We start from the raw sequence: 26528 nt of genomic DNA, 5'->3' as shown, positions 1-26528 counted from the left end.
TCTCAGAGATTTATTCTCCAGCCACGCCCTTTCAGGACAGCCCTTTCGGCCCGAGGCAGAGGTGAGAGCTAGAGGTCAGCTGCTTTGCTTCTCTGATCTTCAGCCTGAAGCTGGAACCCCAGTATCAGTCTCTGGGTTTTTTAATTATTCGTGTTACAGGCTGTGACCACTGGTGGGAATGGGAGGGCTACCCCTGGTCCTGGGAGGGTCCCCTTGCTCGCCCAGACTTTTATCATACCCTACAGCTAGAGGAAGAAAAGGCGGTGCTTCTGGACCGACAGCAGCAGGCAGAGCATGCCACTACATTGGCTCTGGAGGAGCAGGAACGGTTGGAGCAGCTGAGGCTGGAGCAGGAGGTGGAGCGGCAGGGCCTGGAGGGCTCCCTGTGTGCAGCTGAGCAGGCCCGGGAGGCGCTGGAGCAGCAGCTCCTTGCATTGCGCAGTGAACGCAGTCATCTGCAGGAGCAGTTGGCCCAGGTGAGCCCCCATGCAGATGTGTGGGTCAGGGCTCCTGGCCACTCACAGGCTACTCTGGGATAAGCCACAGGCTCAGGCGCTTACCTTTGGATTCTTATGCTCCTCATCCTTCTAGCTAAGGGCTTTACACAAGCTACCATACCCTGCATGCTTCTGTCATCCCATCTGTCTCTAAGGCTGGAAGATCCTGTCACTTAGAGGATGTGCTAGCTCTGAGCCAGCCTTGGTGAAGATCTGTCATAAGAAGAAAGTGGAAATTCAGGGAACTCGGAGCCACATGGCTGTAGTGCAGCCTGTGTCCTGGGGCCCAGGGTTCCAGCTTCTCCCTGCAGCCTGCATAGCTGCTTGCCTTGACCTGCCGTTTGCTGTGTTCAGCTTCTCCGAAAGTTTTGGGTGCAGGGCTGAATGAATGACTAGAACTCTAGGTTTTTCACATGTGTGCATTGCAGTATAGAGTCTGTGCTCGACCCTTAGCCTCCTACTGCCAGGCCAGGGCTGGACTAGACACCCCCCCCCACTAGAATGCTGCATAGTGAACCAATCAGGGCTTTCTGCTCCTGTCCTTGGGTCGGGCAGCTCTCCCGGCAGCTGAATGGACGGGACCTGGAGCTGGAACAGGCCCTGCGGGAGTCGCAGCGGCAGGTAGAGGCACTGGAGCGCACAGCCCGGGAGAAGGAGGCTCTGGCCAAGGAGCGGGCTGGCCTGGCTGTGCAGCTGGCGGCAGCAGAGCGTGAGGGTCGGACCCTATCTGAGGAGGCCATTCGCCTACGGTAAGGTGTGGGTTTTGCCCAACTCCTGGCAGGGGGTGTCCCTGGGGCCACTTCCTGACCAACCACGCCCTGGGGGTTGATTGACCCAGAGGAGCAGTTACTTAGGAGCCACTCTTACCAATGCAGCCTAGCTCAGATGCAGTCTTCCTTGGGGAGCCTGCGTCTAGCTGGGCAAGTAGGCTGGTAGTTGACCCATACTGGCCACACCCTGAGGCTCAGGGGATGAGGGAGGCTGAGTCCCAAGGCCTCGGGACTGTGTGCTACAGCTTGGAGAAGGAAGCCCTGGAGAGCAGCCTGTTTGATGTGCAGAGGCAGTTGGTTCAGCTCGAGGCCCGCCGGGAGCAGTTAGAAGCTGACAGTCAAGCTCTGCTGCTGGCCAAGGAAGCCCTGACAGGTATGAGGGTCTGGGTCCTGCAGAACACCCAGGCTCCATATTAGACTTCAGCTCTGGGCACTGGAGTCTCGAAGAGGTTAGGAGCCCTAGGTGAGGTGTGTGGCAGACCTGGGCTCCTGTCCTGAGCTGTCACATGGTTTGCTGAGCAAGCTCTTCCCTCTCTGGGCTGTAGTTCCCTCTGCCCACCTGCCTAGCCTATTGCCAGGATGAGGTGAAGGAGCTTGTGAAGGCCTTGGCAAAGTGCCTGACTCAGCCAACTGTGGCTGCTGCTTTTCGTCATCGCGGAGGCTGGAGAGTTGGAAGGTCCCTATAGAACCATCAGCTGCTTCCATGAGTCAGCCCCATGGCCCCAGACCATGCTCCCCACTCTCTAAAATCAGCAAAGGTAAAGCTCAGCGAGCTAAGCCCTGCTTGGGTCATGAAAATTGACTTTCCTGAGTCAGACAGACCCAGGGGTGCTGCTGGGCTTCCCGCCTGGGCAGTGCACTTACTGTGCAGGTGGGGCACGTTGTCCCTCAGTGAGGGGCTGGCATTGTCACTAATAGAGACACTTCATAAGCTAGACAGTTTTGAGTAGTCACTGGTGTTGGAGCATCACCTTTGGTAACAAGGTCACTTAAATGCTGTGATGTGCTGGCACGTGTGGAGTGTCAGCAGCTGCTAGACCCAGCAGACATGTCAATTATGGTGTCACTGCATTTTTGATACCCTTCCCCTCTATGAGGAATAAGGGGCACAGGCCACTGAGCCCATACAGCAGGTGGGAAACAGGTAACCAGAGGGGGTAAGCCACTTCTCCAAGAAACACAGCATAGGTGCCAGGCAAGCTCTCGTCCCTCTGATTTTGCCCATGTGGCTCATCTGGCCCGAGTCTGTTGTCCCAGAGGGAGGTTGTGACTCAGCCCTGTCTTCCTCCCTCTTGTGCAGGGGAGCTGGCAGGCCTTCGGCAGCAGGTCACAGCCACCGAAGAAAAAGCAGCCTTAGACAAGGAGCTGATGACCCAGAAGCTGGTGCAGGCTGAGCGGGAGGCGCAGGCCTCTCTGCGGGAGCAGCGGGCAGCACACGAGGAAGACCTTGAGAGACTCCAGCGTGAGAAGGTTTGGTCAGCTGGGGATAGTAGGCAGGGCTCTGAGCCTTGCTATCTGTGCTCTGGGAAGGCAGCTGGCTTGCTTTGCCTCAGTTTTTACATCTGTGAAACAGGACTTCATGTCTGCCATAGGGGCCCTGGGGACAGCTGGGAAGATCTGTGGGAGCGAGTTGTTCTTGTCAAATGCGTAGAGTTCCAGGTGCCAAATTAGGTCCAATCCCAGTGAACCCGATGCAGACCCACAGCCATACTGGAGCAAGGCCATTCTAACAGCAAAGAGCAGTCTGGGTATGGTGGCACATGTCTTTAACCCCGACTCAGAAGGCAGAGGCAGTCGGATCTCTCAGAGTTTGAGATCAGCCTAGTCTGCATAGTTCCAGAACAGCCAGGGCTATATGGTGAGACCTTGTCTCAAAACAAAACAAACACAGTAAAAAGCTACATTCATTTGCTAAGGTTCAAGAATGGCAAGGCGGGCCTGCTAAGGAAGTCACTTGGACTCTGGTTCTGTGCTTATATTTCCTGGGTTTGTGTCTGATCTTGGTCTCCTTCCACTGATGCTCTATAAGGGTTTTGTTTCTCCATTTTTCCATCCATAGGAATGGGATAGATTGCTATGAGGTCTTGTATGTGGAGGAGTTAGTGTAGCCACCAGCACTTTATACATTTCCTGCTCTTGGAGTGCTCTCCAGTGTGGTCCACAGGACAGGGGCCTCTAGAAACCCGTTCTGGTCAGGGCTGCCTCCAACAGGTTCATGTTCTCTCTGCAGGACTCCTATAAAGTGGGCGAGAGATGCCCCCTATGTCTCCAAGAATTAAGAGTGGAAATTACCATATGTGACCAGTAGATGGCAGGGTATACCTGAAGAAAGGCCTCACCCTTTGGAAAGGTCTAGGGGACAGACAGGCAATGCCCTCACCCTGAGAAAGCTGTCTTTCATCATGGGCTGTACCATTCTTGTACAGGGAGCCACACTCTGACCCCTGGCCCTGTCTGTCTTGGCCTCATCAGCACTCCCAAGTCTTTTCTTTCCAGCTTCTCTGCCTGTCTACTCCATCCTCCCCAGGGAGCACTCTTGTCCCCAGCCCAGGCTGTCGTGCCTCCTTGCTGCATTCACAGACCTGATGTGACCCTGCTCACGCATCTTGTCTCTTAGCTATGGGGTACTTGGGCTTTTTTCTGACCTGAGGTATGCAAAGGATTTCCTGGGTCCCTCCTAGTATGTCACACAGCCCGGCTCTGGCCCCCAGGAGGCTGCATGGAGGGAGCTGCAGGCAGAGCGTGCCCAGCTGCAGGGCCAGCTGCAGCAAGAGCGAGAGGAGCTGCTGGCACGGATGGAGGCTGAGAAGGAGGAGCTGAGTGAGGAGATCGCTGCACTGCAGCAGGAGCGGGATGAAGGCCTGCTCCTGGCGGAGAGCGAGAAGCAGCAGGTGTGTGAGTCTGGTGGCCTCTGGCTCTCCTGGCTCTGCCCAGAGGTCCCCACCCAGCACGTGGAGCCCAGGAATCAGCCAGTTTGCTCCTGGGCCTCAGTTTTCCCTCCGGCAGGGTTAAGAGAGTTAGAGGCCTAGCACGTAGTGGCAGTGACAGGTGACTGGGCAAGCTCTCTCACATTCTTCTGTCTCTTTGCTTGCCTCAGGCTGGATGCCTCTGGGCTATGCCCACAGGTGCTTGGTGACCCTTTCTAATAGTTAATTCTTGATTTCCATCAGGTAATGGAGCAGGACAGACTTCAGCCATCTCCTGCTGTGTCTCCCTGAGCCATTGACTTCTCTTCTGTAACATGGGAATCATGAAAGTCTTCGCCCTGGGGTAGTTGAGGCATTAGTTAAGTCTGTAGATCGTGTCCACATCTGGGCTCCTGTTGCTGCTCCTGAACCCTATCATAGGGCTACTGAGAGTGTACAGATTCCTCTGCCCAGGGTCCAGCCATGGTGGACCAGTACTGCTACTGAGCACCAGTGGGAGGCTAAGAGAAAGAAGTAGCCACCCACTAAGCCATGTCTTCCTTGCCTCTGCCTAGGCCTTGTCCCTAAAGGAGTCTGAGAAAACAGCACTGTCTGAGAAGTTGATGGGAACCCGGCACAACCTGGCTGCCATCTCTCTGGAGATGGAACGGCAGAAGCGAGATGCCCAGAGCCGGCAGGAACAGGACCGGGTAGGTAGGCAGCCAGGCCTTTATCCAAGGGGAGGACAGCTTGCCTAGAGGGGCTTGTCCATGGGAAGCCCTGCTCTTTCTTTTGGAAATGCTTCCAGGTTGTGGGGACCGTCCAACCCTTCCTTCAGGATCCCCAACTGAGGGAGGTGGCCATTAGCTCAACCCTGGTGAGGCCACTAGTGTAGAGAGGTCAGCTTTAAGGACAGACTCCCCCCCCATGAAGACTGATCAAGGAGTGGTGGGCCCCTGGGAGGGGCTGCATTTCAGCCAGAGGGGTAGGGTGGTGCAGTGGGGCTGGTGTTGGGGAACACATCAGTGTGAGGATTCTGACTACCTCAGAACACAGTCAACGCCCTGACGTCTGAGCTTCGAGACCTCCGGGCCCAGCTGGAGGACGCCACTGCGGCCCATGCCCAACAGGTGAAAGAACTCCAGGAGCAGACCGGGAACCTGGGCAGGCAGCGAGAGTCCTGCATGCTCGAGGTGAGCTGACACTGCTCTGTCCTGGCAGCATGCGGAGTGCTGGGCCGATCCTGGGAGTCCTCCTGCAGTGAGGACAGATATTGGCTGACCCAAATGGGGGCAGTAGACATTTATTAAGCATCTAATGTTTGCAAAGGGGTTTAAGGGTCTCATTCACTGGATAGTTCTGATGGGGATCGTTTCAGGTTCCTGTATTTCTGAGTCCAGTGCTCTTTGTCTCATACCATAGCTGAGGTCAGTCACCCACCTCAGACGAATGGGGCAGTGTTGGGACCATGGTACCCCCTAGCCAGGGAGGAAGTGGTATATAAGCCCATTCCTGCCATGGCCTTAGCCTGAGGGGCCCTGACCCCATCCTGGACCCACAGGCAGAAGAGCTGAGGACTCAGCTGCGCCTGTTGGAGGATACCCGTGATGGGCTGCGGCGGGAGCTGCTGGAGGCTCAGCGCAAGGTTCGGGACAGCCAGGAGGGCTGTGAGGCCCATCGCCAGGAGGCTAGCGAGCTGCGTCGCAGTCTGAGCGAGGGCACCAAGGAGCGTGAGGCCCTGCGGCGTTCCAACGAGGAGCTGAGGACTGCTGTGAAGAAGGCTGAGAGCGAGCGCATCAGGTAGAGCTGCAGAGGACTACCCACCTAGTCCCATCTACCAGCAGTTAAGAGCCTAGCTGAACCGTGGTTTAGGGAACCATATCAATAGTGAGCTTTGGTCTGTAAGCACAGCCTAGCAGGGAGGTCAGTTTGATGGCTTGTCTGCCACAGAAAATGCACAGGTGACACACAGAGGGTGACACCCAGGCCTCACCTGTGTCAGTAACCTTGGAAACTAAGCCCCCTCCTGGAGTCATTCATGTGCCTCTCTCTGCCAAGGGTTTTCTCCCAGCCATGCTCGGTCAGTGCAAGGGCAGCCGTGTGGGCAGCCAGCACTTAGGCTCCCTTGGAGCAAGATGGGGCCAGACCCACTCAGAGCCAGGGGAACCTTGTGCACCGAGATGCAGATGACTGTTCCAGAACTCAGCCTCTGCCTTCTGTTCTCTCTAGCCTGAAGCTTGCCAATGAAGACAAGGAACAGAAGCTGGCTCTCCTGGAGGAGGCTCGAGTGTCCTCAGGCAAGGAGGCTGGAGAGCTGCGGGCCTCGCTGCAGGAGGTGGAGCGGTCCAGACTGGAGGCTCGCCGTGAGCTGCAGGAGCTTAGGCGACAGGTGTGGCCCTGGCCCCTGCCCTTCTGCATGCTCTGGCCAGCAGCAGCCCCCTCAGTCACTGTGTGTAATCAAGGCCTGAGCTGCAATATGCCTTTCACCTGACCTTGACATTCATGGATGGGGTTTGATAAAAGACTTTTTCTGGGGAGACAGAACACCCCCCCAACACATACCACATACTCCTACTCACCCCAAAAGGGAACCCACAAAAGACCAAATTAATGGTTGCACCAAAAGTCCAACTTGATGAGCCAGTGAGTTGTTATAGTAATTGTAGGAATGCGGGCAAGGGGTCACTTACAGGAGCAGAGAGGACTCAAAATTGGCCACATCACATAAACACCCACCCTGACACGGGGAAACTACTCCCAAAGGTCGCAGCCTGGGAACTCTATAGCTTCAGGCAGCTGGACAGGGAATCCCCTCCCCCATTGGTTGTTTATGCATCTGTAAGGCTGGGGAGGGGCTTTAGAGAATTTCCCAGATTTCTATTCCTTCATGAGAGGCTGTGTTTATCTCCAGGGTCTCAGAGCCTTCCCCCCAGTCCTGGAGAGTCTCAGTTCAGAGGAAACTGCTGTAGAGCTGATGGGCTCTCAGGGGCCCTCTACCTAAGAACTGTGCACACACAGGGAACCAGGTTAGGCCAGCAAACTACTGAACTGAGAGCCGCAAACTTCCACTTTGACAGGCCACAAGGCTCTGCCTCCACCCCTTTACTGTTGTGAAAAAGTAGCCATAACCTGGGCATGGTGATATGGGCTTGTAATATAAGCTACTGAGGAGACTGAGGCCAGAGGGTCACAGGTTTAAGGCCTGCCTGGGCTGCAAGGCCTGTTCAAGATCAATCTTACTGAGGCCCTAAACAGCAAGGCTGTAAATCATTATAACTCACTGCCTAGTACTGCCAGGAGATAAAAGTAGGTAATGGAGAGGGCTCAGCAGTTAAGAGCACTGGCTGCTTTTCCAGAAGACCTGGGTTTGATTCCCAACACCTACATCACAGCTCATAACTGTCTATATCTAGTCCCAGGGCAGCCAGTGCCCTCTTCTGGCCTCCCCAGGCAAATGTGAAGCACAAACAGGCATATAGGGCAAAACACTCATATACGTAAAAATAAATAAGTAAAAAAAGTTTTGTTTTTTTTCTCAAGACAGGGTTTCTCTGCATAACAGCCTTGGCTGTCCTGGAACTCGCTTTGTATACCACCTGGTATAAACTTTTTTTAAAAAAGGAAAATATCCATGAGAGGTTGGGGTGTAGCTCAGTGGCAGAGTGCTTGCCCAACATGCCCAAAGCTTGTGTTTGATCTCCAGTGCAGGATGGGAGATATACACAGCACACACATCCTCTGCATGAAATATGAACACATGGGGGTGTGTTCCAGTCAACCGTTGTGAACACAGATTTGAACATGGTATAATTATCATGTGTTAGGAAATACTGTTTTTCTCTGTGGTTTTGTTTCCTCGTGTTTTGGTTTTAAGCCATTTTCTACTGTTTGAAAATGAAGGAGCTGCCCCTGCCTTAGTAAAAACAGGAAATGGCTGAATTGTCTGCAGACTGTGGTGTGCTGACCTCTGACAAGATCATCACCCCATCACCAGCAAGCACTGGTCAAGCACCTGCTACATGCCGGGCACCGCCCACTCTCTGGAAGGTTCAGGCGTTCCCACTCTGAAATGCCCAAGGGACAGGAGACATCCAGTGTCCTCCTCAGCTGAGATACCTTGTGATAACCAGAGACCGATGCTCCAAGATGGGTGGCATCCCTGAAAATAATGCCCTTTCACCTCAGCCCCTCCCCCAGGCCCCTCAAGTCAGCAGCCAAGCCTGGTGTCATGTGCTAGGTTCTGCTGGGGCATGCTGAAATTTTCTGATCAGTCAGCCTTGCTGCTATCATCCTGTGAGGTGGGTGGTCCTCACCCACCTGCTCTTGGGTGGAAACAGGCTTAGAATGTTCCCCTGGCCTGGGACCATATCCCAGTCTGCTGCTTGTGGGTGTCATAGGCGAGCCATTCAATGCTCTGGCTTGTTTTCTCATCCATTAAGTCAGGGTTAAACATACAGGGACACAGGAAGATTAATTCAATTGATGTAAATGCTTATAACAGTTGGGCACACAAGATGCACTCTGTGTGCCCTCTGGTTCCCAGCTGTGGTTGCTAAGTTGGTTAGATGTCAACTCAGCCTCTTTCCTGCTGTCCCCCCACCCCCAGTAAGTGGCATTGGGCCACGTGCTTGGCATGACCTGATTTCAGTGAGTTCACCAGGGCAGGCTCCCCATGGACTTGGAGTACTAAGTTGATATTTGCACCCTAGGTCAGTCCATCCCAAGAGCCTCCTGGGCCAGGACTGGGCAAAACTGTAGGGCCCAGCTGACCTTCCTGCCTCTTCTGGTTCACAGATGAAGATGCTGGACAGTGACAATGTCAGGCTGGGCCGGGAGCTGGCAGACCTGCAGGGCCGCTTGGCCCTGGGTGAGCGGGCAGAGAAGGAGAGCCGGCGAGAGGCGCTGGGCCTGCGGCAGAAGTTACTAAAAGCCGAGAGCAGCCTCGAGGCCTTGAAGCAGGAGGTAACTGGGTAGGTGGGTGGGCTGGCCAGAGGAGGGTGGGCTACTGTAAGCCAGGGTCTTCCCTCCAGAGGGGCGGGCTGAATCCACCACCTCTGGGGCTCTCCTTCGGTTGTATTAATACTGACAAGCAAAAGAAACTGTAGGTCTAGTGTGTGCAGATACCAAAAGATCATAGAGAGGCTCTGAAGATAGCCACGCTTGATTTTCCCACAGCCTGCTCATGAGGTCAGTGATGTAAACCCCATTTTACTAGGAGAAACAGGCGGGCCCAGAAAGGTCAAGACGCCTGCCCAATGTCACATAGCCACTAGTCTACTGTGTGACTTAGATACTGTCTATGCTTCAGAATGCTCACCTACACTCAGGGAAGATGGGCTGAGAGGTGGGGCTGTGCAGGTCCTGTGTCTGGGGGGGCAGTGCAGGTCCTGTGTCTGGGGGGGCAGTGCAGGTCCTGTGTCTGGGGGGGCAGTGCAGGTCCTGTGTCTGGGGGGGCAGTGCAGGTCCTGTGTCTGGGGGGGCAGTGCAGGTCCTGTGTCTGGGGGGGCAGTGCAGGTCCTGTGTCTGAGAGGGGGCAGTGCAGGTTCTGTGTCTGGGGGGCAGTGCAGGTCCTGTGTCTGGGGGGGCAGTGCAGGTCCTGTGTCTGAGAGGGGGCAGTGCAGGTTCTGTGTCTGGGGGGGGCAGTGCAGGTCCTGTGTCTGAGAGGGGGCAGTGCAGGTCCTGTGTCTGGGGGGCAGTGCAGTTCCTGTGTCTGAGAGGGGGCAGTGCAGGTCCTGTGTCTGGGGGGGGGCAGTGCAGGTCCTGTGTCTGAGAGGGGGCAGTGCAGGTCCTGTGTCTGGGGGGGGCAGTGCAGGTCCTGTGTCTGAGAGGGGGCAGTGCAGGTCCTGTGTCTGGGGGGGCAGTGCAGGTCCTGTGTCTGGGGGGGCAGTGCAGTTCCTGTGTCTGAGAGGGGGCAGTGCAGGTCCTGTGTCTGGGGGGGGCAGTGCAGTTCCTGTGTCTGAGAGGGGGCAGTGCAGGTCCTGTGTCTGGGGGGGCAGTGCAGGTCCTGTGTCTGAGAGGGGGCAGTGCAGGTCCTGTGTCTGGGGGGGCAGTGCAGGTCCTGTGTCTGAGAGGGGGCAGTGCAGGTCCTGTGTCTGGGGGGGCAGTGCAGGTCCTGTGTCTGGGGGGGCAGTGCAGGTCCTGTGTCTGGGGGGGCAGTGCAGGTCCTGTGTCTGAGAGGGGGCAATGCAGGTCCTGTGTCTGAGAGGGGGCTTTCCTGTTGAACTGATGGCTGAGAGGTAGGCCCCTTGTCTTCACCAGAGGGCAGTTTTCTGTGAGTTGGAAGTCTGTAATGGATGGCCTCTCCCTGTGTGGCCTTGGACAAATCTCTTAACTTCTCTGTGCCTGTCCCGTGTTTCATCATCAGGGAAAGGACTTAGAGTGGCTCTGGGTTCTTTGGGAACATACTGCCTGGACTATGTGAACGTTACTGTCATGACCAACTACACATTACACATAAACCACTAAAGGCACAGGTGTGGTTCCTGGAGTGATGGTCACCAGGTGGGGGCTGGGGGCAGCCTTGTGACTGTCTCCTGTCTTCACCTCCGCTCCAGCTCCAAGGATCCCAGAGGAAACTGCAGGAGCAAGAGGCCGAGTTCCGGACACGTGAGCGAGGTCTGCTGGGCTCCCTGGAGGAGGCGCGTGGCACTGAGAAGAAGCAGCTGGAGGTGGCCCGGGGCCTGGAGCTGAGGCTGGAGGCCGTTCGGGCTGAGACCTCAGAGCTGGGGCTGCGGCTGAGTGCGACGGAGGGCCGGGCGCAGGGCTTGGAGGCTGAGCTGGCCCGCGTGGAGGCGCAGCGGAGGGTGGCCGAGGCCCAGCTGGGTGGCCTGCGCTCAGCCCTGCGCCGGGGCCTGGGTCTGGGCCGTGTGTCCAGCTCCCCAGTGCGGCTGTCCAGCTCCCCAGCGCGGGAGGCACCCGCGGGAGGTGAGTGCAGCACAGAGCTGTGGAGGGCTCTCTGAAGCCACACCCCTAGGAGGGGGCCAAGCCCCTTGGCTGTCCTGGGCTTTTGGGGATCATTGTTAAGGAGGGATATTAATGGTCCCTTTGCCTTTTCTGAATCTTTGAACCCCATCTTTTTTGTTTTATTTTGTGTATTTGTGAGAGTATCTGGATATCAGTATGTGCATCATGTGCATGCCTAGTGCTGGGAGAGGCCAGCAGAGGGCAGCAGGTCCCTGAAGTAGGAGTTCTAGATGGTGGTGAACTGCCATGTGGATGCTGGGAATCAAACCCAGGTCCTTTGCAGGAGTAACAGCTGCTCTGAACTACTGAACCATCTCTCCAGCCTGGAGTCCTCTAGCTGCCTCCTTCTCCTCTTCCTCCTCTTCCCTCTCCTCCTCTTCCCTCTCCCCCTCTTCTTCCTCCCCCTTCCCTTCCTCCTCCTGCCTCCTCCTTCTTTCTTTATTTTTGTTTGTTTTTGAGACAGGATTTCTCTGTGTAACGCCTCTGGCTGTCCTGGAACTCTCTGTAGACTAGGCTAGCCTTGAACTCACAGAGATCCCCCACTCAGCCTCCTGAGTGCTGGGATTAAAGATGTGTGCCACCACCACCAGGCACACCACATCTTCTTAATAAGTCTCCAGCCTGACATCTCAGCTCCACATCCCTCCACACCAGGCCTGGGATCCCAAAATGACCCTCTAGGTGGACACAGCCAGGCCTGACCTTCCAGAGTAGCACTGATCCACTTGCATACTCAGTAGGTACTGACCAAGTACCTAGTGTGCCAGCACACATCAGGAATAGAGTGAGTGACCTGCAGGAAGCAGGTAGGTAAACGGGGCTCTTAGGAAGCTTAGAGTCTAGCCATGGGAAGAGCTGTGTGCAGGGAGTAGAGAATATCTTGGCCTGTGGTCTAGGGACAGTAGGCCAGCAGAAATAAAGGGAGGGAGAGTCTGCTGGCCGGCGCAGCTGCTGTGGGAAATAGCTTGGCAGTTCCTCAAAAAATGAAAATAGAAATGTTAATGACAGGAGACCCAGCATTCCTACTCCTCGGTATACAGCATGTGGAAGACAGTTCTATAACAAAGTCTATGGCAGCGTTGTTCATAATAGCCAAATGGCAGTGACATTCCAAGCATCCATTGACATGACTAGATAAGCAAAAATATGGTATATCCATCCTGTGGAATAGTACTCAGCCATTAGAAGGAATGACATGTTTACACATGCCACAATGCAGGTCAGCCCTGAAACATTGCACTCATCGGGTGAGGCAGTCATTGGAAGACAAGCATCAATGAGTTCCAGCACAGAGAAGTCCATAGACTCGGCAAGGAGGTCCAAGATTGCCCAGATCTAGGCAGAAGGCAGTGAGAGCTACTTCAAAATAAGTTTCTGTCTAGTTATCTTCCTTGACCAGGAAGGCTCTATGAAGGAACCGTGACTACAGTAGCCATGGATTTTCCTAGACTCCCTGTCTCCCCAGATCCAAGGATGCCTGTGGCTACTCTGTGAAATTGAGTGTTTGTGTAAACTGCACACACCTTGGTACCCTCAGTCTCTGGAGCACCATGCTAGCTAACACACATACAAATCATGTGAATTGTTCCCCTTGGAGAATACTGACAGGAAGGCTGCACACACTCGGCACAGGTTCAGCAATCACATTGTTTGCTTCAAGTTTTTAGACAGAGTCTCACTTTAGACTGTCCTGGAACTTACTATATAGCCTAAGCTGGCCTTGTACTCCTGCCTCAGTGTCTTCCTATCTCGGTGTCCCAAATTATGGCATACAGTCATGTGCCACCATATTTTCCTATGCATTTGATGCATCTGAAAGACCCCTTAGGGCCAGCTGTCACACATAAGCAGAAATGTGTGTTTGACTGTCTCAAAGGCTAGAAATCTGAGGGCCGTAGCCCCTCTGAAGGTACTGGGTGGGATGTGTACATGGCAACACAACTCTAGCGGTCACATGGCATCTGAACCCCCCCCTTTTTTTTTTTTTATAAATATCGAAATAGTAGGGTTGGGGTCCACCATCCCAGTGTGACAGCCACCTGTTTCCAAATAAAGTCACATTCAACCTGAGAGATTTGGGGAGATACAGGACTGATGAAAAATATTTGAGGTGACCAGTGTATAATAGCATGAATATAATTCGTGCCTCCAGATCATATCCTTAAAAGGGTTAAGGTTGGTGGGGACATAGCTCAGTTGGTACTGAGCTCAGTTGGGAGGCCTGAGTTTGATCCCCAGCACTGCATAAAATTGGACGTGGTTGTGCATACCTGCAATGCTCATACTCAGGAGACTGAGGCAGGAAGATTGTGAGTCAGGTCTAACCTGTGCTACATAGTGAGCCTCGCTCATTTCAAAAAAGGAGGGGTTTGTGGGTCTCAGGGGCAGGGCACTTCTCTAGCATGCCCAAGGCCCTGGGCATCCATTGTACCTCCAGGGCCAGAAGTAAACCAAGATCACTTTCCAAATTTACATTTCAAATAATGTGTATTTTTGTCAAAAACAAAAAAGCAAAACATAAATGCAAAGGAGGTAGGGCTGATGGTGGGACCAGTGTGTCCCAGGGGTGTGGGAAAGCAGGGAGGGAAAGATGTAGAGGGCCTGAATTCTGTTTTCAGAACTCAGATGGCAGCTCACAATTGCCCTTGACTCTAGTTCCCGGGGGTCTAATGCCTTCTCCTGGCTTCATGGGCACAGGCACACTTGTGATAACACACATGCATAGCAAAACACATAAAATAAAAATAAGCCAGGGGTGTGTTGGCACATGCCTTTAATCCCAGCAATGGGGAGGCAGATCTCTTATGAGTTTGAGGTCAGCTTGGTCTACATAGTGAATTCTAGAACTGCCAGAACTACATAATAGAGAGACCCTATCTCAATAAATAAAAGCCAGTTGTGGTAGCACACACCTTTAATCCCAGCACTTGGGAGGCAGAGGCGGGCGGATCTCTGTGAGTTCGAGACCAGCCTGTTTCTACAGAATGAGTTCCAGGACATCCAAGGCTACGCAGAGAAACCCTGTCTCGAAAAACCTTAAAAAAATAAAGAAGTTGGGCTTGATTGAGGAACATGGGTAGATGTGGCAGAGGGTTTTAGGCAAGAAGCTAACCTGGCATTGTGTGCGAATGGGTACTGTAACGTGGTACCTTGAGAGCCTACATCCAGCACCCAGTGGCTGCCGTGTGCCTGACTATATCTTCCCTTCCAGGAAGTGGGGATGGTCTTAGCAGTCCCAGTCCTTTGGAATGCAGCCCTCAGTCCCAGCCGCCATCTCCAGGGCCCATTGCCTCCCCAGCACCTCCAGACTTGGACCCAGAGTTGGTGCGGGATGCTCTCCGAGACTTTCTGCAAGAGCTTCGGAGTACCCAGAGGGAGCGGGTGAGGATGCTGGAGATGGCTGGGAGGGGAACCTAGGGCAAGCCTAGGAGCAAAGGAGCTGTGGTGGTCAGAGCAGGGTCTTCTCCCTTCCTCTGTTGGGGCTACAGGATGAACTTAAGGTCCAGACCAGCACCCTCAGTCAACAGCTGGCTGAGACGGAAGCAGAGAGAGACCGTGCAACCTCAAGGGCCAGGCAGCTGCAGAAGGCAGTAGCTGAGAGCGAGGAAGGTGAGTCTTCCATCAGGGCCCCTCTGCCCTCTTATGCTCCTAGCAGCTGAGGTGGGAGGCTAGCTAGTTGGTGTCAGTGGCTCTTATGTCCAGTCTGGGCTGGTTCCTCCAGGAGACCGTCCCTGGGCAACCCCAAGGGGCACAAACCTACAGACCCTCTGTGGTCCAGGTAGGGCTTGGAGGGGGGGGGGACAGGTCAGAGCTTTGTGGCCTGGTCCAGGGGCTGGGTTTGGCATGACACTGATGGTACTGGGTGGTGGCAACCGCAGCCTGGCGCAGTGCAGACAGGCGGCTGAGCGGGGCCCAGGCAGAGCTGGCGCTGCAGGAAGAGAGCGTGCGACGTAGCAAGCGGGAATGCAGGGCCACACTGGACCAGATGGCAGTGCTGGAGAGGAGCCTGCAGGCCACCGAGAGCGAGCTCCGGGCCAGCCAGGTGGGCAGGAGGGGAGGGCCCATGGGAGCAGGGCCCAGGGTTCTCTGTAGTGCTCTGCCCGAGTCACGGCCTATAGGGATGGCGTGAGGCTCTTTCCACTGAGTAAATTTTAGTCCACTGTTGGGTGTTCCTGTACTTCAGGGAGAAGGGCTTGGGCCTGAGTCAGACAGAACGGTCCAGATGTAGCCTGGATCAGCCTGCTGTCTAGCTGTCACCCTTTGGGTGGGATGTCCCCTGCAATTGCAACACAGAGGCAGTACCCATAAGTTTTGAGTGGAACCTCGATCTCTAAATATCTGCATGAATGGCAGTACAGTGTTTGGTGTGTAGGCTTCTAGTGTCTGTGTGTCTGGACAGGAAGCCCAGGCCTTGAGTGATGACAGTCTGGCTTCTCAGCTGAAGCCCCCTGCCCGCTCTCCAGCTGCCCCTTACCCCACCCTACCTCTGGCTGGGACCAAGCTGGAGCTGGATTGTTGTGTCTGCAGCTTCAGCTCTGGCTTTGGGCCCAGCAGCCCCTGGGGCCTGGGAGGAAGCCAGGAACAAAGCTGGGTGGGAGCCAGAGCGGGGCCCCCTCTTCCCTACAGGCCAGACAGGGCAGAGAGGGGCTTGAAGAAGCATGAAGCAGGGAGGCTTTAGAGACACCCAGGACCCACTGACCCTGGGGCACCCATGTGCATCGAATGGTCCTAAGTTCTTCCTGCCCTGTGTCCGCTCTGCAAACCCCTTCATTGTCTGAGCCCTGAGCAGGGGAGGGAGAATCAGCCATTAGAACAGTGAGCTGCGCCCTGCTCCTCAGCAGCAGCTGCCAGCTTCAGCTCAGGTTTCATTTGTGCTTCCAGCCATTTCTGGAAAGTCCTTCTGTAGAGCAGGGAAGGGTCCAGTGTCTACGTTCTGCAGCCCCCTCCCCAGGGATCGGATGAGTCCCCAAGTGGTAGCGCCTCTGGACCAGTCCTCCTGGTACGGTCCAGACATGAAACAGAGTGGAGAAAGTGTATCGTGGCTCACGTAACACATTTAGATTCAGCTTGAACAAGACAGCTCTGGGAGCCTCACATCTGCTCAGTTTGTGACAAATGGAGAAACCCAGGCCCCAGCAGTCATAGGCTGGTTCCAGGTCACACAGTCCTTGGGGCTGACCCTGCTTTGTCCCCGTGGTGCAGAGAGGTGTGGGGAGGGGTGGGCAGGCATTGGGGTTGAGCCTCGCTACCCACAGGAGAAAGTCAGCAAGATGAAGGCCACCGAGGCAAAGCTGGAGAGCGACAAGCGGCGGCTGAAGGAGGTGCTGGATGCCTCTGAGAGTCGCTCCATCAAGCTTGAGCTGCAGCGGCGTGCACTTGAAGGCGAGCTGCAACGCAGCCGCCTGGGCCTGGGGGACCGTGAAGCCCACGCTCAGGCCCTCCAGGATCGGGTGGACTCCCTACAGAGACAGGTGGGCCCCCTCCCTCCTGGTCACACCTGCATGCCCTGTGCCAGGCTCTGTCCAGGCATTGTGCAAGTCTTCACTATCAGGGTTCAAAGGTGGACGGGTGGAGGCCCAGAGAGGCCATGTTTTGCCTGTCACATAGCTAGGTGGATGGGGCTCTGGACAGGGTGGTTAACCCACAGTGGGGTTAGGTCAGACTGCAGTAGGCTGAGCCAGTGAGGCAACAAGCCAATGGGGATACGGATGAGGCCCAGAGAGAGGTGAGAGGAACGTGGGTTAGCACTCCTGGTGATGATCACAATGGGAAGGGAACCCTGAACCGTGCTCTGTCTCCCTGCCAGGTGGCAGACAGTGAGGTGAAGGCAGGGACCTTGCAGCTAACAGTGGAACGGCTGAATGGGGCACTGGCCAAGGTGGAGGAGAGCGAGGGGACCCTGCGGAGCAAGGTGCAGAGCCTGACAGACGCCCTGGCCCAGAGCAGTGCCAGCCTCACCAGCACCCAGGACAAGAATCTGCACCTGCAGAAGGCCTTGAGTACTTGTGAACATGACCGCCAAGTGCTCCAGGTCTGGGGTCGGGGAGGGCTCCAGGGTCTGGCAAATATCTCTCTTCTGTCAGGAAGGAGTTCAGTGAGAGTTAGCCTTTAAGAGCAGGTGTGGAGGGAGCTGATGGCCAATGGGGCTGTCCATCAGGAAATCCGGGGAGTCAGAGAATAGGCCTTGAGGTAGGAGTGGGGTCAACAGAAGTAGCCAATCAAGAGGCTTAGAGGGGGAGGCTGCCCAGTGAGAGAAGCAACCTGTTAGTATGGAACTTAGGTGCAGTTTGGGATATGAGTGACTGTCACCATCAGCACAGGTCAGTGGACAGGACTGGCACAGGCAGGATCAGTTAGGCGTTTCACCCAAAGGGAAAACCTTTTGCTGAGGCTGGCAGTCTGGCTTGGCACCATCAGCCTCTGTCCCCCAGGAACGGCTGGATGCTGCCAGACAGGCACTGTCTGAAGCACGGAGGCAAAGCAGCTCCCTGGGTGAGCAGGTGCAGACCTTGCGGGGCGAGCTAGCCAATGTGGAGCTGCAGCGGGGTGATGCTGAAGGCCAGCTGCAGCAGCTGCAGCAGGTGAGGCCTGGAGGGCCTCTTCTATAGGGTGCCCCGTGTGGTCCTGGGCATGGGGTGGGGACCCACCTGGATCATAGAGCCATGGATCATCTGACCCACACTCCCATTATACCCCAGAGAGAATCGTTTGGCCTCAGCTGTTTCCTCACGTGGGCCTTGGGGTTGCCTGCTGTGCGAGTGGGCACAGTGGGCCAGCGTCTTTGTCCCCAAGTTTCAGATGGTCAACCTAGGTGCAGTGGGATGAGGGACTGTTGCCTTGGGCTGCAGGTACTGCGACAGCGGCAGGAAGGCGAGGCCATGGCTCTGCGCTCTGTCCAGAAGCTCCAGGAAGAGCGGCGACTGTTGCAGGAGCGCCTGGGCAGTCTGCAGCGAGCCCTGGCTCAGCTGGAAGCTGAGAAACGTGAGGCAGAACGGTCAGCACTGCGGCTCGACAAGGACCGCGTGGCACTCAGGAAGACACTGGATAAGGTGGCCTGCTCTGCTGGGCCCTCCCTAGCTTCCCTGTGTCTCTTTAGTGTGCTGCTTATGATGCCAGAGTATACTGCAGGGGCTTCTGCAGCGAGTCCCCCCTCCCCCGTGACCTTCCCCCCATATCTACCCAGGTGGAGCGGGAGAAACTTCGAAGCCATGAGGACACACTGAGGTTGAACGCCGAGAAGGGCCGCCTGGACCGCACACTCACAGGGGCTGAGCTGGACCTGGCTGAGGCCCAACAGCAGATCCAGCAGTTGGAGGTCAGCCCTGGCCCTCCCCCAGCCTGGTCCCCAATGTCATTCCCATACCGAGCCCAAGAAATTCCAGGGGGCACCTATGGCTGAGCCAGCATGGAAGCCCAGAGCCTTTGGGAGGGTGTACTCATTGGGCTGTAGGGCAGGGTTCTTCCCATGGTGGAGAGAAACACTGAGTCTCATTGGTGTTCAAGCCTAAGATTCCTGTGTGCTGTGGATGTACGGAAGCCTGAGTGTCTGTGGGAGCTTGCTCATGGGAACAGCATGAGCCTCGTGTAGCCTGTGGCCTAAGTACATGTAAATGTTTTCATACATGAAGATGTTAAGCTACTTACTATGCTTATGTGCCCCTGTGTGCTTCTGTACAAATATGCTCGCTTTTGTTCTTGTGTGTATGTAGGCCAGGCCCTGTGTTTGAATGTTTTTGTATGTGCATGTCTGTCTGAGTGGACTTCACTGGGGCCCCTGGCCCAGGATTGGAAGATACACGGTTAGGGCCAATAAGGGATAAGCCCGTGCCACTGTGTGCACGTAGGTTAGAACCCTGATCGGCAGCCCTGTCTGTAGGCACAGGTGGTAGCCTTGGAGCAGAACCACAATCCAGTCCAGCTGGAGGCAGATGAGCAGCACCTGGAGCTACAGCAGGAGGTTGAGCGCCTGCGCAGTGCCCAGGTGCAGACGGAGCGCACGCTGGAGGCAAGGGAGCGGGCCCACCGCCAGCGAGTGTCGGGACTGGAGGAGCAGGTACAAGGGCACCCCTGGGAGAAGATGGAGCCGGAGTGGAAGTGTGGGGCTGGAGGAGAGGATGGGTCATGACCCCATAACTTGAAAAGGGCCAAGCAGATCAGTGCTGGTGCCAGCCATGGCTGGAGTGATACTGCCTGGCCTCAGTGTCTCCTGGCCTAGGGCTCACCCTCTGCCTCAAGCCATCAGACCCTCTTCCCACATGGCATGGTTCCCTTAGCAGCTCAAACTATAGGCTCTCCTAGCAACCTGGGATCCCAGTGGAGAGGGGGCTCTATCCCAGGAATACTAGTAAGAGCCCAAGAAATGGCTCTTCCTGGCCAGTGAGGTCACTTGTGACCCTGCTGGCTGGACAGGCCAGGTCTTCTGCGCCTCTCTGGCACTCCCTCCTTGGGACAGGGTTCCCTCTGGGTAGTGCCAGGGCTCACAGACAGTAACCGGGCAGGGCTGGGAGGACACAGGGCCTTGCTCTGTGGAGTGATGCTGGGCAGAGCTGCTTCACATGGCTGAGCCTCTGAAGGGATAAGGATGCCAAAGCATACAGACACCTAACCGCCATGCGGGGCAAAATGAGAAGTGAAGGTTCTCCCACTCTTAGGCAGCCTCCCCCATCAGCTCCTGTCCTCTGAAGTCAGCTGTGGCCCCGGCTTTGGGCCCTTCTCTTCTCCAGGTGGCCACACTGAAGGCACAGCTGCAGAAGGAGCTTCGGAGGAGCTCAGCACCTGCCTCCCCACCCTCTGGTACTCCAGAGCAATGAGTCCCTTCCAGCCAGCGTCCTGAGCACAGTCATCTTGGCAGGAGAGGGGCCCCTTAGTGACATAGACTGCCCAGGGCCACATCAGAGTGGGAGGAGGAAGCTGGGGTGACAGGTGAGCGTGGCACTGTGGCTGTAGTCACACCCATGTGGCTTGTCAAAGTTGCTACACTGCCTATACCACTCCAGGCCCTTCTAGAAGACCCTCTGCCGGCCAAGGCTCTTCGAGGCTGAGCCAGGCAGGGGTGAGGGAGAGCACTTGTTTCTGCCAGCAGCAGAGCAGGGCTTCCCCAGGAAGGAATGCCCGAGCCAGCGCAGCACCAGGGAGCTAGCTCTCCCTTGGCCCCTTGTGTCAGCAGCTCTTAGTGAGCTTAGAGCCCTTGTATTTTTGTACCTTTTTATACTGTTAACTGTGGAGAACTGTTGTGCTTTTTGTAACATGACCTGCTTTCTAGAATTGTCTGTGCACACACACATCCTCTACCTGGGGGTTGATGGGCCCAGAGGAGCACAGGCTGTGGATGTCTGGTGATCACTTAACACTGTCATTTGAGGACAGTGATTTTACCCGCTATGTAAGAATTAACCAGGACGGCATGGGGAGCACTCACAGCCCTCCTCCATGCTGTTCCCGCAGAGGAACCAAAATGACCTGCCTGTTTCTGAAGAGTTGCATCTTGGGAGTGTCGGCCCTTCCTCTGGTGGGTTACAGGTGAAGCTAGGGCTGGAGTAGGTAGGGTGGGACATGGAAATAGAACCACCTGACACCCCCTGCTATGGAGCTGAGTGGCCTTCTGTTGGAGACCAGCAGTGTTACTGGTGGCACTTTGAGTTGTCCCTGGCCCCAAAAGTGACTCTGCCTCTATTGTAAAAACTTTATTATTTTGTATAAAAGAAAAGTGGCCCATGCCTGGGGGCATAGGAAACCCAAGCAGACCAGCTGGGGGAGGGGCACAGCCTACCTGAGGAGACTGAGAAGGGAGAGATGCCCCCAAGGCACTGACAAGGCACATTGAGAGCCCCAGACCCCCACAAGAGGACTTGGATGAACCCCATCTAGGGGTTGGAGACTGGACAGTCAGGAGCCCCAACTGCTCAGGGATGGCCACAGGCTGGGGAGGGGCCCAGGCAGCTGTGACCTCACTGCCCAGGGCAGCAGCCCCCTGATATCCAGGATGAAAGGGAGGGCAGGATGGGAGAAAGCACCAGGTCAGGCGGGGCCTGAGGTGGATCCGAGCTGGGTCCGGCTCAGATCCCACACCAGCTCCACCCTAGCAGCCCCCACAGCTCCTGGCACAGGAGGCAGCCACAGATTGGCACAGGCCACTGACGGCCATCACGCCACACTTGGAGAACTTGTCCCGGCACAGGTCAGCTGTTGGAGGGAGGGGAAGTCAGGTGGGAACCCGCCACCCCATACTAGTGAGGATGGAGGCAGGGGGCTTGCAGCATCCTACAAGTGGGCCTGCACACAGAGCCCATGCCAAACCTTGCAGGTGGCACATGGGAAGGTAACGGAGTGGGTGGTGGATGCTGCCAGGACAAGGGGTGGAGGGTTTCCTACCTCGGAGGAGTTCCTCATGGGCACAGACAGTGCGGACACATATTTCCTTGTTGACGACATACACCCGGCGAAGGCTGGAGGGTGAGCCAGGGGCACTCTTCAGCCACACCCTCACCTACTCCCATTGGGAGAGCCCAAGAGTCCAGGCCCAGGCCCACACTCTTCAGTGCCTGTCCCAACTCACACCTTCCCTGGTGGGAGCTGCCCCTGGAGTCCCTCCCTCGTGGGAGCTGCCCCTGGAGTCCCTCCCTCGTGGGAGCTGCCCCTGGAGTCCCTCCCTCGTGGGAGCTGCCCCTGGAGTCCCTCCCTCGTGGGAGCTGCCCCTGGAGTCCCTCCCTTGTAGCCCTCACCTGTAGAAGCAGACCTCATTGAGACACTGTTTACAAGGCTTGTGGATAGAGTAGAGACGAGTGCATGGATACTGCTCCTCGCGGCAGTCTAGGGACAGGAGGGGTCAGACTAGAGGCTCAGAGCTCCAGTGTCAGGCTCACAAAGTCTGGATTCCTAAGCACCCTCAAGCCCTGCCCAAATACCCACACAAACCCAGCACCCAGGTAGCACAGGACTGCCTGACTTTATGCCACACATACAGTCCCAACCCATTTGGAAACAAATTGGAATACAAACTCACAGCTACCCCACTTGGTCACTGGGACATCACACTAGCTCACAAGCTGCTCTGTAACCCACTAGGTAACCAACCACTATGTAAGTACTATGTAATGCACTCAGGCTGGGCTTCTCCAGGGCCCTCCTTTCAGGCACTCAGCTGGACTGGGCTTGCTGGTCCCTCTTCTCCTGGCCATGGGCACCCCTCAGTCCAGACTGTGGCCCAGCACAATGCTGGCCCCTCCCTAGGCACCTCAGTAGGGGCAGCAGCTAACCAGGGACATGTCTGTCAGCTCCCTCGGCCAGCATCCCACCACCGATGCTTAACCTTGCATATCCCACCAAAAGGCCCTCTCTTCTGAAGCCATGCTGATTTTCTCCAACTTCCAGGAGGTTCTTACCAAGAGGCCCGGGTTCCGTGGGTTCAGTCTCCAGGTCCCCTGGAATGGGCAGTTCTGGTGTGGGAAGACAGCTAGGGGTCACTGGAGGGGTATTCTGGGCCAGGGGCACCTGTCTCCGGGCCGACCCACACCCCCATCCTGAGGTACACAAGGAGCTGGGTCAAGGGAGACAGCATTACCTGGGGTGGGGGCTGGGATGACTTCCTGTGGGACTTGTTGCTGGGACTGGAACTGTTCCTCAGGAGGTCGAGGACTCACTTCTGCAGCAGTAGGGAGCGAGGGTGGGGTGGGGGTGTGTGTGACAAAGCATTGGCTCACTTTCCCCACAGACCCACACCAGGTTGCTGGCCCCGCCCATCCTACCCCAGACTTTTACCTTGGTAGTCATAGTAGTTGTCTACATTGTCTGAAAGTGAGAAGGGAACATCAGGGTGGAGTCAGGCTAGCCCTTGGTCCCAGGAGAGTGGGGCAAAGAGGTCACAAATGGCCTGGGACCTACCTACCCCTGGGATGCCTACCACCCCACCGAAATGGGTGCCTGGCTGATCCATGTGTATGGGGTGGGCAGCACTGAGGGCACTTCGAGGGCTGGCTTACCAATCTGGTCACCGTAGTGGTTGTACTGGACATGGTCTGGGAATGGGGGCAGAGGATCCAGGTCATATTGGCCCTGAGCCAGCAGGCCTGCTGAGGGGAAGGAGGAGTCAGGTGTGGACATCCCATAGAGGAAGGGCAGTCCTAAGCCAGGGACCTACAACCAGGACCAGATTCAACAAAATCCAAACTGGGTCCTGGGTCTGTTCCCTGCCCATGCCTAGCCCCTCTGCCCTGGGTGGCCTTGAGGCTGCTCCAGGAATTCTCACATTCCAGCCCGCCTTGGAGCCTTCCCACTCTCCCCAGCCTTCTGCAGGTCTCAACTAACATTTCAGCTCTGCTGGGCTATCCTGACCCACCTTCCCCGCTGTGAATTCCTATCAGCACTCAACACGATCTGAAATTTACCAGGTCTACTTGTCCAATATGTGCCTCTTCCCTGGCCTGGCCACATGGTGGAGGCCGGGTGTGTCTGCCTAATTCACAGCTTTATCTCCGGTACTTCGCTTACAGTAGATGTTGGCCTAGACATGTTCAGTGAATGGATGAGTGACTCCCAGGATGAGGAACTCCTAGGACCTTTGCAGTCCTCACTGATATCTCCTTATGTGATAGATAAGTACCTCTCAAAGGCCAAGACTGTACAGAACGATAGAGCCCTGTAGCTCTAGCACCAGTGCCGGGACTCCCAGCCTTCAGTCTCCTCTACTGTCTCAGCCATGAGCTAAGACAGTCCCACACGGGGTCCCCGCCCCAGCAGCTGCTTACCAGGCAGGACCAGCAGGAAGAGGCAGGTGGCTCTCATGGCCATGGAGTGATGAGGCTGTGGTGGTGTCTAGGACAGCTAGATGGGGAGGAAGGCAGAGCTAGTTGCATGCCAGCTAGCCCAGGATGGCAGAAAACATTTCTGTCCCAGAGTTCAGTCTGCCGGGGACAGACAGCCAGCCAGGTATCTGGAGGTGGGGACATCTGCAGTCCCTGCTTGGGTGAGGGTGAAGGCTTTAATGCAGGTTCCAGGGCTGACTTGGGTTTTGCAAAGACCAGGGCTCATGTAGCCTAGGCTAGCTTCAACTTACTATGCAACGGAAGCTCTTAACAAATGGACAGATGCTACATTGTCCTGCTCACTAAGGAGACATCTCTAATAGCCAATTACCCCACCCTGACTGTACCCACTTCTGGCCCCATCACTTCCCTGAGTTTCTGATCTCCAATGAATTCCAGTGACCTCAGGCACATCCTTGGGGTACCAGCCCTGCCCAACCAACACCACAGACAGCCACTAGATCAACAGCATTTGCCAGGCCTACCACCTGCTCCCAATTAGCCCCTGGGCCCTGAGCATGCTCCTCAGCAGGAGAACCACATGCATACAGGCCCCAGGAACCCCCAGAGCGGCCAGGGCTGGGCAGGACTCCCAGCTCCAAGAAGACGTCTGCCAGCTCCAGGCCTCCCAAGACCTGGCTGTCTTCATTACAGACACACGCACACACGAGACTGAGGCCTGTTTGTCTGCAGCAGTGGGAAGCATGGGGAGGAAGGCTGGAGGAAGTGAGGGCACCTCTGGCTCCCAGCATGCTAACTGGGCGAGGCACAGTCACTTGGCCCAGGGATTTAGAACCCTTGACATGACCCTGGATGACAAGAGTGTAGTTTTGGTGAGGGCATTGGTCCAGTCTTGCACAAAGTTCCTAATAACCCGGGACTCCTGGGTGAGTCCAGTCTTCAGTGCTGGCTACAGAATCAGCTGGCTATGAGCTGTCTTAGTCAGTGGACTTCTAGAAGCTGCCCACACACTCATCCATCCAGAGGGCTGCCCAACCCCCCCCATGGGAAGTTCTTCCACACAGCTTGCACCCCAACTCTGATGTAGGACCCCCCCGGGATCAGGGGAAAGAGCAAGGGGAAGGCAGAAACAGGGTATCTAACCTCAGTTTCCCCAACCCTGATGTTTCCTGATAACCTTGCTCTTCCCACATCTCACTCGAGCGTCCCCTAGTGGGGACCGGAGGCCCTGGACAGTTTATATCCTTTCCCACAGCGACCTTGGCTTCGGGCTCCTCACACTCCCACCCTAAATTCTGGGCAGCCTTTGGGGGAGGGGGGAGGCACCCAGCTCCATACAGACTGATGAGTGACCCGAATCCCTGTGCATTAGGAGGCATCGAGTGGCTGCCTAGGTATGTCACAACCTTTGTCCCACACTCGCACCCAGGCCCAGGCTTATGGCAGGGAATGGGGCTCATTGGCTAGACCCAGCATCAAGAAGAGAATAATAAATTGCTCCTGCCGGACTCAGGCAAGCTCTTCAAAACTAAGTTTGGGAGGCATTAAGGAGGCCAGGAGCGGTCGGGATGGCTGACCCACCCCCTCCTCTGGCCCTTTCCATAACTTCAGCCTCCTCCAGCCCCTAGGCGCCTCTGTGGTTCTGGTGGAGGAGGGGGCGAGGACTGGGAGGCCCCTCACTGGCTCAGATCCGAAGGGGGCCCCACCAGATGCTGCAGCACCGCTCTACAGCTGGGAACAATCAGCCTGGCGGAAACTTGCTGAGGCACTCGCTGGCTCTCCACTTCGGTCTCTCTTTGTCTCTGTGTCCGACCCCTGCCCCGCCCTCCACATCCCAAATGCTTGGGGGACAGCCACCCTGTCCCCTAGAACCCCCATCTCTGATGACCCCTAAAGCCCAGCCCCTGTCTATCCTATCTTGCACCCCACCACTTGCCAGGTGCCCCCTCAGCATCCGCTCCATACCCCGGAGCCAGGGTCTCTGCAACCCCCACCCCCGACCAGGAACGGAGTGTGGAGTAGGGTGCCCCCCAACACCCCTGGGCGCGCCCAGCCCGCGCCTACCTGTTGGGGCCCCTGTGCCGTGCTCTAGTGCAGCTGAGAGTGCCCGCCCGCAGCCAGAGCCCCCTACGGCCCCCAAGGCCCACGCCCGCCCCTAGCCCGGAGTCGCTGGGTCCTAGAGAGCACCGTCGCCACGCCGCACCCTCGAGGCTCCAGCCCCTCCCCAGCGCCGCTGGGTCTGGGCCTGGACCTGGTACTAGTACTGTTGGAGGCAGCCGACCAGTCACCCCCTTTAACAGAGAGATCCCAGCCTCAACACCCAGAGAGCAAAGGTCACTGGGTTGGAAATGAAGCCTCCCTAGCTTCCTGCGATCCCTCTCACCTCCCTTTCTTTCCTCTCCTTCCTGCCCTATCTAGCAAGGAATACCCAAGTCCAGTTTCGCAACCCCCAGTGCTCTCTGATTTGACCCAGGAGTTGATCTCAATCCAGGGGAGCCCCGCCATTCTTCCTTAGCCTCCCTCTGCTTTCAGTGCCCATTCCAGGAATTGTTTTGTTTTTTTTTTTTTTTTAAAGATTTATTTTTATTTTATGACCATTGGTCTTTTACTTGCACATATGTCTATGTGAGT

General features: G+C 56.0%; 2 protein-coding genes across 5 annotated transcripts in view; one reads left to right on the top strand and one right to left on the bottom strand.

Moving 5' to 3' along the window:
- The window catches only part of Crocc (ciliary rootlet coiled-coil, rootletin), a 51029-nt gene extending 30629 nt beyond the window's left edge, over nt 1-20400 (top strand). For all 3 annotated transcript variants that reach the window (XM_051173492.1, XM_051173494.1, XM_051173493.1), the window contains 21 exons: nt 246-476; nt 1053-1246; nt 1513-1640; nt 2568-2737; nt 3979-4158; nt 4749-4883; nt 5223-5366; nt 5735-5973; nt 6403-6562; nt 8968-9135; nt 10728-11097; nt 14348-14517; nt 14625-14745; nt 15015-15178; nt 16392-16607; nt 16943-17167; nt 17568-17717; nt 17985-18185; nt 18320-18451; nt 19013-19189; nt 19860-20400. In XM_051173492.1, the coding sequence (XP_051029449.1) occupies nt 246-476; nt 1053-1246; nt 1513-1640; nt 2568-2737; nt 3979-4158; nt 4749-4883; nt 5223-5366; nt 5735-5973; nt 6403-6562; nt 8968-9135; nt 10728-11097; nt 14348-14517; nt 14625-14745; nt 15015-15178; nt 16392-16607; nt 16943-17167; nt 17568-17717; nt 17985-18185; nt 18320-18451; nt 19013-19189; nt 19860-19946 (3762 nt within the window). In that variant the 3' untranslated portion in view covers nt 19947-20400. The remainder of the gene's footprint in view (nt 1-245; nt 477-1052; nt 1247-1512; nt 1641-2567; nt 2738-3978; nt 4159-4748; nt 4884-5222; nt 5367-5734; nt 5974-6402; nt 6563-8967; nt 9136-10727; nt 11098-14347; nt 14518-14624; nt 14746-15014; nt 15179-16391; nt 16608-16942; nt 17168-17567; nt 17718-17984; nt 18186-18319; nt 18452-19012; nt 19190-19859) is intronic.
- A 406-nt stretch (nt 20401-20806) lies between these two features.
- On the bottom strand, nt 20807-26104 carry Mfap2 (microfibril associated protein 2). Of its 2 annotated transcripts, none has more exons than XM_051173684.1 (9): nt 25962-26104; nt 23880-23955; nt 23115-23204; nt 22894-22923; nt 22697-22777; nt 22518-22571; nt 21858-21945; nt 21508-21581; nt 20807-21318 (listed from the first exon to the last, which is right to left on the bottom strand). In XM_051173684.1, exons 2-9 carry the CDS (start codon nt 23920-23922, stop codon nt 21215-21217), a joined length of 564 nt encoding a protein of 187 aa, XP_051029641.1. In that variant the 5' UTR covers nt 23923-23955; nt 25962-26104; the 3' UTR covers nt 20807-21214. The 2 variants fall into 2 exon arrangements, with proteins under 2 accessions (XP_051029641.1, XP_051029642.1); XM_051173685.1 differs by having other exon boundaries at nt 23115-23201.
- Between the last annotated feature and the right edge of the window lie 424 nt (nt 26105-26528).

Source organism: Phodopus roborovskii, unplaced genomic scaffold, assembly GCF_943737965.1.
Source record: "Phodopus roborovskii unplaced genomic scaffold, PHOROB, whole genome shotgun sequence".
Classification (NCBI taxonomy): Eukaryota; Metazoa; Chordata; class Mammalia; order Rodentia; family Cricetidae; genus Phodopus; species Phodopus roborovskii.
This window is presented reverse-complemented; position numbering and strand designations above follow the sequence as displayed.

Coding starts and splice junctions, on each gene's coding strand:
- Mfap2 (XM_051173684.1), bottom strand. CDS start 23,922: ATGGCCATGAGAGCCACCTGCCTCTTCCTGCTGGTCCTGCCTG. Junction 22,572..22,696: donor CATCCCAGCCCCCACCCCAG/GTAATGCTGTCT, acceptor TTCCCACACCAG/AACTGCCCATTCCAGGGGAC. Junction 21,946..22,517: donor CACGGAACCCGGGCCTCTTG/GTAAGAACCTCC, acceptor TCCTGTCCCTAG/ACTGCCGCGAGGAGCAGTAT.